The sequence below is a fragment of the Chrysochloris asiatica genome, unplaced genomic scaffold (assembly GCF_000296735.1).
Source record: "Chrysochloris asiatica unplaced genomic scaffold, ChrAsi1.0 scaffold00381, whole genome shotgun sequence".
Taxonomy (NCBI): domain Eukaryota; kingdom Metazoa; phylum Chordata; class Mammalia; order Afrosoricida; family Chrysochloridae; genus Chrysochloris; species Chrysochloris asiatica.
In genome coordinates this window covers 646,290-658,033 of record NW_006408899.1, presented here as the reverse complement: position 1 = coordinate 658,033, position 11,744 = coordinate 646,290, and the positions used below count along the sequence as shown (strand labels likewise).

General features: G+C 38.8%; 1 protein-coding gene across 1 annotated transcript in view; it reads left to right on the top strand.

Annotated features, from left to right (window-relative positions):
- MS4A2 (membrane-spanning 4-domains, subfamily A, member 2) overlaps nt 1-11,744 on the top strand; it is a 28,128-nt gene that overhangs the window by 6,412 nt on the left and 9,972 nt on the right. The window contains 3 exon segments of the mRNA XM_006876475.1: nt 2,081-2,217; nt 5,162-5,218; nt 8,480-8,635. Of these exon segments, the coding sequence (XP_006876537.1) occupies nt 2,081-2,217; nt 5,162-5,218; nt 8,480-8,635 (350 nt within the window).

Genomic DNA, 11,744 nt, shown 5'->3' with positions numbered 1-11,744 from the left:
CAGAGATGAGTGAGTGCCTCCTGGGCTGCCTCACTTTCTTGAAAGATTTCAATTTTTATTCCATCAATTCCTGGTGCCTTGTTCTTTGCCAATTCCTTCAATGCACCTTGGGCTTCCTCCCTGAGTATCATTGGCTCTTGATCATATGCTATCTCTTGAAACGGTTGAACATTAACCACTTCCTTTTGGTACAGTGATTCTGTGTGCTCCTTCCATCTTCTCTTGATGCATTCTGCATCATTCAATAATTTTCCCAAGGAATCTCAATAATGAAAGTCGAGCCTTGAATTTTTCCCTCAGTTCCCACAGCTTGAGAAATGCTGAACATGTTCTTCCTTTTTGGTTTTCTGATTCCAGATCTTTGCACATTTTATTATAATATCTGGCTTTATCTTCTCGAGCTGATCTTTGAAATTTTCTGTTCGCCTCTTGGACCTCCTCATTTCTTCTATTTGTTTTAGCATCTCTACACTGGAGAGCAAGTTTCAGTGTCTCTTCTGACATCCATTTTGAACTTTTCCTTCTTTCTTGTCTTCTTAATGACTTAATGCTTTCTTCATGTCTGATGTTCTTGATGTCATCCCACAACTCTTCTAGTCTTCAGTCTTTAGTGTTTAATGTATCAAATCTGTTCTTCAGATGATCTCTAAGTTCAGGGAGGGATATATTCAAGGTCATATTTTGGCTCTTGTGGACTTGTTTTCATTTTCTTCAGTTTCAGTTTGAATTTGCGTATGAATAATTGATGGTCTGTTCCACAGTATGTCCCTGACCTTGTTTTCACTGATGATATGGAGCTTTTCCATCTTCTCTTTCCACAGATGTAGTCAATTTGATTTCTATGTATTCTATCTGGTGAGCTCCATGTGTATAGTCGTCTTTTATGCTGTCTAAAGAAAGTATTTGAAATGAACAAATCATTGGTTTTGCAGAATTCTATCATTCGTTCTCCAGCATCATTTCTATCACCAAGGCCATATTTTCCAACTACTGGTCCTTCTTTGCTTCTGACCTTTGCATTCCAATCACCAATAATGAGCAATACATCTTGATTGCATGTTTGATCAATCTCAGATTGAAGAAGTTGGTAGAATTCTTCTATTTCATCTTCACTGGCTTTAGTGGTTGGTGCATAAATTTGAATAAAAGTAGTTTTAACTGGGCTTCCCTGTAGGCGCGTGGATATTATCCTATCACAGACAGTGTTGTACCTCATGATTGATCTGGATCTGTTCTTTTTGATAGTGAATGAAACACCACTCCTTTTCAATTTGTCATTTCCTGCATAGTAAACCATGTGGTTGTCAGATTCATAATGGCCAATACCAGTCCATTTCAGCTCACTAGTGCGTAAGATATCAATGTTTGTGGATTCCATTTCATTTTTGACAACTTTCAATTTTCCCAGATTCATATTTCGTACATTTCATGTTCTTATTTTCAGTGCATGTTTACAGCTGTTTCTCTTCATTTTGAGTTGTGCCCCATCAGCAAAAGAAGGTTCTGTGGGCTTTTCTCCCACAAGCTTAACTCCATTGGCATCAACTGTACTTTGTGGAAACATCTCTTCCCAAGTCACATTTTGAGTGCCTTCCAACCTGAGGAGTTCATTTTCTGGCACTGTATCTGACAGTGTTTCTCTGCTAATCATAAAGTTTTCAGTGACTAAAGATTCGGAAGTAGTTTGTCACTCTTTCTTCCTAGTCTGTCTTTGTCTGGAAGCTCATCTGAAACCTGTCCACCATGGGTGACCCTGTGGGTTATTTAAAATACCAGTGGCATAGCCCTCAGAATCACAGCAACTCACACAAGCCACCACAGCATGACAGACAGATGAGTGGTGGCCATTTGGTTTTATTTCAAAACTGTCACTACCCATCTAGACAATGTAAATAAATGTATTGATCATCTGCACACTAGGTAGTGTCTGTATTAATTCTTTTAACGGTGAGGGGATGCTGTAAAATCTCCCTGTTGGATCCTTAGTTTCTTATATTTGGTCTCATTTGAAAGGAAATTGATGCACTCTTGGGAAAATATCTTCTTATTTCACCAAACCTCTGTATTTTTCTACAGGTAGCACAAATTCTGATTGGTTTGATTTGCTTTACCTTTGGAACCACTGTTTACTCAGTGTTTGATATTTCAAACGTGGAGCGAAAACCTGACATTTTTTCATCATTTAAAACAGGCTACCCATTCTGGGGAGCAGTATTTGTAAGTATATATTGCAAATTGTTTCTAAAATAAAACTGTATACAGCTTTTATCTTACCCAGCTCTAACCAATGAGTCATCAGCAGTATTAAGATAACACACACACATACATATAAGTAAACAGATATATCATTCTTGGTAAAGTGGAGGGTCAGTGAAAAAGAGGAAGTCCCTAAATGAGATGGATTGGCACAGTGGCAGCAGCAATGGGATTAAGTGTGGCAACAATTGTGAGCTTGGCGCAGGATCAGGCAGTGTTTCCTTTTGTTGTGCGTAAGGTTGCTATGAGTTGATACTGAATCCAAGGCACCTAACAACAATGATGACATTGTTACTGTTGCTATTAAGTGCTGTCCAGACTCATAATATCCTGTATAGGATTTCTGAGGGGCAACTCAAGAGTTTGAACTACTGACCTTGTGGTTCAAATTGACCTTGCAGTCCAGTGCTTTATCCTACAATGTCACATCAGGACTCTCTCTCTCTCTCTCTCTATATATATATATATTCTAAGGCTGGAGGTTCAAGCTCACCAGATGCTCCTTGGAAACCCTATAACCCTATACAGGGTCACTATGAGTTGAACCAACTTGACAGCACTTAACAATAACAACTATGAGATAAAGAGTGCTCCCTGGTGGTTTCATAATGGTTAAGTACTCAGCTACTAACCAAAAGTTTGGCAGTTTGAATCCACCACCAACCCTGCTGGACAGAAGTACCTGATAATATATTCTCATAAGTATTATAGCCCAAGATATCCTATGGAGTAGTTTTCTTCTGCCGTATAGTCTCTGTGAATCAGAATTGCCTCTGTAGCACACAACATCAATATATATGTATGTAGTCCTAGTGTGATATATAGGGTAAAGCACTGACCCACAAAGTCTGTTTGAACTGCAAGGTTGGCAATTCAAACCCTCCAGCCACTCCTTGGAAACCCTATACAGGGTCTCTATGAGTGCAAACTTACTTGATACCACTTAACAAAACACACACACACACACACACACACACACACATATATCCTTACTAATAGGTTACTGTGGATTAAATAAACTATCATGCTTTTGTCAGATGAGAAAACTGAGGCTAAAACAAATTAAATTGTCCAAGAGACATATATAGGTTTAATAGAAATTTATTCTTAGAATTTCTGAATCCAATTCTAAGACAATGTCACTAATAATATTAATCAGTAGCTCTAATACTTATCTTACTGAAGGAAGGAGAAGGAAATTACTGAGGCAAAGAGTACAAGGTAAGCAGGTATTTAGTGACCTTCTATTATGTCCTAGTAACTCTTTTTCATGATATATCTTTTAATCATTGCACTGTCTGGAAAGTAGATAGCTGAATAAGATTACAAACACATGGTTTTATTAAGACAAAATTGACAGACAATGATTTACATGTATTTAAAACATGTTATTTGATAAATTTGACATATAAATGTGATTTAATAAGTTTAACATATGCATACATGTGGAAGGAATATAGAACCACTGTATCCAAAAGAAATGGTGGATGTTCAACCATTTCATGAGGTAGCATGATATCAAGAACCAATGGCACTGAAAGAAATCCAAGTCACCAAGGAAGGCATTGGTGACAAACGAGACTCCAGGAAATGATAGTATATAAATAGAAAAATTTCAACAAATTGAGGCAGCACTGGATGCATTTCCTCATCTATGCCAAGACATTTGGAAGAGCACTAACTGGCCAACCAGTTAGAACAGATTCATATTTGTGCCCATTTCAAAGAGTGGTGACCCAATAGAATGTAGAAATCATTGAACATTATCATTAATATCATGTGAAAGTAAAATTTTGCTTAATAGGATTAAAACATTATTGCAACAGCATATCAACAAAGAACAGCCCGAAATTCAAGCTGGATTCAGACCAGGAGGTAGAGCTAGGGATAACATTGTTGATGTCAGATAGATTTGGGCTGAAAGCAGATACTACCAGAAAGTTGTTTACCTGTGGTTTATTGATTATGCAAAGGTTTTCAACTGTGTAGATCATGACAAACTATGGACAACACATAGTTGTGCTCATGAAGAACCTGTATATAGACTAAGAGGCAGTTGTTCGAACATAGAAAGGGAACATCAAATGGTTTAAAATCAGGAAAGTGTGCATCTGGGTTATATTCTTTTACCATACTTACTTAGTTTGTATGTTGAGCAAATAATCAGAGAAGGTGGATTGTATGAAGAAAAATATGGGATCAGGTTTGAAGGAAGACTCATTAACAACCTGCCATATGCAGATGATAAAACCTTGCTTGATAAAAATGAAGAGGACTTAAAATACTTACTGAGGGAGATGAAACATTACGTAGCCTTCAGTATGGATTTCACCTCAATGTAAGGAAAACAAAAATCTTCACCACTGGACAAAAAAAGTTGGTCCTGACTCATAGTAACACTATATAAGGTTTCTGAGGAGTGGCTGGTGAGTTTGAACTGCCAACATTTTAGTTTAAACTGACCTTATGGTCAAGTGTTTATCTTACAGTGCCATCTGCATTTTAACAAAACCTTCAGGCTATTTGTATACATACTAATTTTGAGAAGCATTCTCTCAGAAATAAGAATAAGGAAATACTGGTTTACTTGTAAATAGTAGTAGATAGCTTTATGGTGGTGGTGGTTATGTTCTGTGCAGTCAATTCTGACTCATGGTGACCTTGCATAGGGTTTCCGAGGCTTTAAATCTTTATGGGAGTAGAAATCTTCTTTCTCCCACAGAACTGCTGGTAGTTTTGAACAGCTGACCTTGAGGTTAGCTGCCCGACTCATAACCACCGATACTACCAGATGTAGCTTTATAGAGGACACCAAATTTACCTAGTTTTTAAAGGATTGGGGTGAAGTGGGTATAGAGAAGAACAGAGACTCACTGTGACTCCTTTATCTCCCTCTTTTGAACAGTTTGCTATTTCTGGATTTTTGTCAATTATATGTGAAAGGAAAAATGCAACATATCTGGTGAGTTATAATTCTTTGTCAATCATTGAGAAGGTAAGATAAATGGAGTTTTGGGAATTTTCCTAGTGTCATTTCCTAGGTTACTGGTGACTGTGGATAGGGGAATGAATCCTGGTGGCACAGTGGTTAAAGCAAACAGCTGCCAACCTAAAGGTTGGTAGTTAAAATCCACCAGGCTCTCCATTGGAGAAAGATGTGACAACCTGCTCCAATAAAAATTTTAAGCCTTGACAACACTTTGGGGTCAGGTTGCTATGAGATGGAATTCATTCCACAGCAATGGCAGGTAGGATATGTGGATTTATGATGTTTTTCTTTTAGCAATTTGACACAGTAGCTGCAAGGCTATGCTCAAACTTATCAGTAGGAAGGGCAATATTTCATTCTTTTGTACATAGGTGCAAAAATTCATATGTGGCACCAATCCATCCTCCCTCAATTTACCTAGGTTTGATAATCCATTGCAATGGTTGCACAGAATTCAGAGACAATACTCACAGTTATGGGTTTTATTAGGGAAGTTAACAGGTTATAATGTTGTTGTTAAATGCCATGGAGTCAATTCTGACCCATAGCAACCCTGGATAGGGTTTCCGAGGAGCACCTGGTGAGCTTGAATCACCGACCTTGCAGTTCAAATGGCTTTGCAATCTGGTGCATTAACCCACAGCACCACACCAGATTATATATATATTAATAGAGGACCAGAAAATGTTCAGAACATACTTGTTCCAGTCAGCTGCTGCTAAATGCCCTCCTGAAGGCTCTTGACTGTAGCTCTGTGAGTCAGCAAACTCTAGCTCCCCAAGTCAAATGCCTGGAGGCACCCCACTATGCCTAAAGTCACACAATTTTACATACTCCATGGGCTAGGAAGTCCTTTGCTTTGTCTCATACTCTGATTCTTGGTTCTGATGTTCCTCTGCCACTCCTCTGGTGTCAGATTTCTGTGCCTGTGTCAGGTAGGTTCAGTGTGCAGGGATCTTGGGGTCCAATGATAGCAATCCTCTCCTGACTTTTCTTCTTTGGTGGTAGTGAGATTACCTGCTCCTGCTTCTGAGAGGGTTCCTAGTATACCCATGTTAGAGTTTTAAGTTTTTATAATTAGTTAAAGGGAACTAACACCCACAACTGTATCATGTCATCTTATCATTAATCTTTGCCCACCTTGTCTTACCTAAACACAAAAGGTGTTTGGTGGGAGTTACAGATTAAGTCTATTAAGGTTTTTATGTTTTGTTTTTTGTTTTTGTGGTGTTGCTGCTTTCTTTGTTCTGTGTGTCTTCCTTTGTTGAGTTCATGCTTTTTGTGTTCTTTCTTGTGAGTTTCCTCGTAGTTTTAATGTTTCCATGTTCTTCTTGGATTTTCATTCTCTTGGTATATTGTGAAGTGTTAATTTTCTTTGAGGTTGCCTTACAGTCCATTAACTTTTCTGTCCGTTTAATGCGGTCTATTTTAACCTGTAATCTACTTGCCCTTCTCACCATCTGGATCTCTGTTCCTACATTGTTTACCTTCTTTTGCACTGTACTTGTTTTGATCATCAATTGACCTCCCAGATTCTCTGAGCTTGTTCTTATAGCTTTGTTCTGTTCTCGACTCTTCCTTCTGTCGACTTAATTCTGGGAGGTGCTGCCACGTATGTCAATCTCTGGTGGTTGTCTGTTCTTGTTGGTTCTCAGTCCACAGAACTCCCTTTAGGATGTTTTGTAGCATAGGGTTAGCTTTGGCAAAATCCCTTAGCTTCTGTGTATCCTGGAATGCTTTCATTACACCATCATATTTGATTGATAGCTTTGCTGGATAAAGGATTCTTGGTTGGCAATTTTTTTCTTTCAGGGTTTTATATATGTCTCCCCATTGCCTTCTTGCTTGCATGGTTTCTGCTGAGAGATCTGAGCTTAATTTGACTTGCTTACAGATTAAGTCTAGAAGAAACATTAGCTAACCCATGACACCACCATAGAGTTGCTATGAATTATAATAGACTTGATGGCACTTAGAAACATTCTGTGTCAGAAGGTCTTTGCCACAGAAATGGAATATAATCAGTAAAAACAGAAATTCTATACAATTACTAAAAAAACAATAAAGTTCCACCGCCTTGATAACTAGCCTGCTATTATTACAGTTAAGGAATGTCATTCTTACATCTGCCTTGTCCTTTGGTGTACATGATCACTTGAATAAATCAGGAAGACAATTTAAGGAACGATCATGTGTAGCCATGCAGTACTTGATGCAGCCCATCAAGAAAATAATCTTTTGGCTTAACTAAACTTTTCACATATAGGGACTGGTCATATGGGGGTTGATGATAGAAGGGGCTGTAGTCTAAGCAGAAATTAGCAAATTGGTCATTCAAGCAACACAAGCACAGGAGTTTAAAGGCAATCTGAGGATTTCCAGTAGAGAGGTTATGTCTTTTATTGTATCTTAGGCTTGTCTACAGTGGAAGGGAGGGAGGACTTGTGGTTCAGTGAATAATTACTCTGAAGGGTCAGTGACTTAAACCACTAGACACTTCACAGGTGTACAAAAGGTTTCCATAAAAATTTTGACCTTGGAAATCCTATGAGCAGTTCTACTATAGGGTCACTAGAAGTCAGATTGGTTTAATGGAAATAAGTTTATTTGATTTGTTATTCTGTCAAAGTTTGTACTTAGCACAAATGGCCATTTCAATTTTATTGGATTCTGGAATGGTTTTGTACTTGGCAAAAATGATCAGTAATTTTTTTTCAAAAATTTTTATTGTGAATTGGGTGAAGGTTTACAGAACAAATCAGTTTTCCGTTCAACAGTTCATGCATTTTGTTTCATCTAATTGACTTCAATCACCACAGTGTAACATCACTTATTCCTCTTCCTCCCTAGTGAGGTAGAGACAACTTATAATAACCAACCACTTGTTATCAAAAAGGCAGCATTTACCCAAGGATAAAGTTCAGAAGAGTTAGGAAAGAAGGAGGAACGGAAACAGGAAACACAGGGAAGATGTGGGATAAGTGATGTTACATTGTGGGGGTTGCAATCAATGACATGAAACAAAATGTGTATGAATTCTTGAATGAAGACTAATGACAACTCCATAAAACTTTAACCAATTTATAAAAAAAGTAGAAAAAATAGTAAAAAAAAGTGTTTTTAACTAATATCTCCAAGCAATGTAAGTTTGAATGGGTGTGCCTGGTCATGAAATAAGAGTTGTTTAATCGGGCAAGTGCAGGGATAGGTCTCAGTGATTTTCCCTTCTACCAGGCGCAAGGAAGACTGGGAGCAAACACTGTCAGCAGCATAGCTGCAGGAATAGGAATGATCATCCTCTTCATCAACCTGCAGGAGAACTGGATTCGTCTCAGCAGATGCGAACAAGTTGATTATGATAACAATTGTTTTGCAGCTTCTTTTTCTACTGTAAGTATTTCTTGTGGGAAAGCTTAGATGCTGGGTCTTAATGTACTTAAGAAGCCATCTTTTCTTCTTCCATGGAAACAATAGTTTGTCACAATGTCAACCCCATGTCATCATTTTTTTATAGATTCATGCTATCCAAACTGGGCAAAGTTGTGGTTATCTGTTGTAAGTGCTGACTGTATAGCCATTTCCCACTTTCATTGTGTTATAAGGACTAATTGTATGGGGGTTATGACAGCCAGGGCTATGGTAAGGTCATACTTTGGAGCATCTACCATGTGCCTTGACTTTTGTTATTGAAAGATTCTCTGGGAAAATACTGAATGATGCAGAAAGCATCAAGAGAAGATGGAAAGAATACACAAAATCACTGTACCAAAAGGAAATGGTTAATGTTGAACCATTTTAAGAGGTAGCATATGATCAAGAGCCAATGATACTCAGGGAGGAAGTCCAAGGTGCATTGAAGGAATTGGCAAAGAACAAGGCACCAGAAATTGATGGAATAAAAATTGAAATCTTTCAAGAAAGTGAGGTGACAAAGGAGGCACTCACTCATCTCTGCCAAGAAATTTGGAAGACAGCTATCTGGCCAACTGATTGGAAGAGATCCATGTTTATGCCCATGTCAGAGAGAGGTGACCCAACAGAATGCGGAAATCATCAGACAATCTCTCTGATATCTCAAATGAGTAAAGTTTTGCTAAAGGTAATACAGAAACGGCTACAATCATACATTGACAGAGAACTTCCAGAGGTTCAAGCAGGATTCAGAAGAGGCCATGGAACGAAAGATATTATTGCTGATGTCCGATAGATCTTGGCTGAAAGCAGAGAATATCAGAAAGATGTTTACCTGTGCTTTATTGACTATGCAAAGGCTTTCGATTGTGTGGATCATGTCAAACTATGGGCAACATTGTGAAATATGAGTATTCCAGAACACTTAATTGTGCTCATGAGGAATCTGTACCTGGACCAAGAAGCAGTTGTTCTGACAGAACATGGGAACACTGAATGTTTTAGAATTAAGAAAGGTGTGTGACAAGGTTGTATTCTTTCACCATACTTATTTAACATGTATGCTGAGCAAATAATCCAAGAAACTGTGTTCTATGAAGATAAACGTGGCATCAGGATTGGAGGAAGACTCATTAACAACCTGTGATATCCAGATGATACAACCTTGCTTGCTGAAAGTGAAGAGGACTTAAAACATTTACTGATGAAAATCAAAGAGTACAGCCTTTGGTATGGATTACGTCTTAATATAAAAAAAACAAAAATCCTCACCACTGGACCAATAAGCAATGTCCTTATCAATGGAGAAAAGATTGAAGTTGTCAAGGACTTCATTCTTTTTGGATCAACTATCAACACTCACAGGAGCAGCAGTCAAGAGATCAGATGACATATTGCATTAAGCAAATCTTCTGCAAAAGACCTTTTTAAAGTGTTGAAGAACAAAGATATCAGCTTGAGGACTAAGGGGCACCTGACCCAAGCCATGGTATTTTCAATAATCTCATATGGATGTGAAAGCTGGACAATGAATAAGGAAGACCATAGAAGAATTGATGCCTTTGAGTTATGGTACTGAAAGTTCCATGGGCTGCCAAAATAGCCAATAGATTTACTTTGGAAGAAGTACAGCCAGAGTGCTCCTTAGAGGTAAGATGACCTAACTTCGTCTCTCATACTTTGGACATATTGTCAGGAGGGAGTAGTCGCTGGAGAAGGATATCATGTTTGGTAAGGTGGAGGGTCAGAGTAAAAGAGGAAGACCCCCAACGAGATGGATTGGCCAAGTGGCAGCATCGATGGACTCAAGTGCTGGGAGCGGTTGAGGGTAGAGAACAGCTTCACTTTTGCCGCTTGACACAGTTCCGGCAAATAGAAAGGTCATCTTGCAAGACAGATGGCTCTCAGAAGTTGCTTTCTACCTTCTCTTTAGAGTAATCCTAAATTTACTTGTAAAAATATATAATATGGCCATATTCACAGCCTTTCACTATGAGTTCTATAAACCTTAGGAAAAACTGGCTTAGCAACAATTGCTTTTAGCTTCGGTGGACTGAATACAAAAAGAATTGTATAATTACTCCCTTTCATAGAAAATGTAAGTGACTGCATTTGTGAGACCACAAAAGCAGATAGCAAATTAAAGTCAAGCTGACCTACCCCCATAGACCTCACCACAATCAGTCACTAGCTAGAATTCACAACCCCCTACACACAAGCACCTGTGTAAATAAGCAGACAATAATGAACTTAAGTGAAGGATAGTTTTGACTTGATAATCTACACTTGCAGCAAGTAGCCAGGTTGGGCTTTATTCCACATAGCTTCCAAGTAATTTAATGAATACCTTTACTATGAAAATAATAGTACATTATGTAGGATAGAAAGTTAATAATCTTTTAGTGGAAACAAGAAGGAACAGTTTATTCACATACTGGGAAAGGAGATGAAGGTCAGTCTGAACATCACAGAAATATTTTTGTCAAGGTTGTCTAATGACCAGGTGCAAGAATGTTGTGACTAACTGTGTAATAATTCAAGAAAAGATAAAAGTGTCAATGCATGCACTGTGTAATTTTAAGTATAAAAATAAAGACTTGCTGAGCTGGGCAGGCAGAGAGCAGGAGTAGGAACAGAAGCAGGAAGAAGCAGCAGATGGCAGAGTCAAAGAACAAGAATCTGGACAGCATGGACAGCATGGACAGCATGGACAGCTGGACAGCATGAACAGCATGGACAGCATGGACACCATGGACAGCATGGACACCATGGACAGCATGGACACCATGGACAGCATGGACACCATGGACAGCATGGACAGCATGGACAGCATGGACACCATGGACAGCATGGACAGCATGGACAGCATGGACAGCACAGCAGACTGACTGAGAAAGCTTTTCGATTGCATTCATTCATTCATTCATTCCCGCCGACTCAGGGTCTACTCTCGTGTCCCACGATCCCCGTGGAGCGCTGGTCTCCCCGCTCTCAAGTGTGGCAACAATACTGAGGTTGGCCCAGGATCGGGCAGTATTTCATTCTGCTATGCATAAGGTCGCTATGGGTCGGTACTGACTCGATGGCA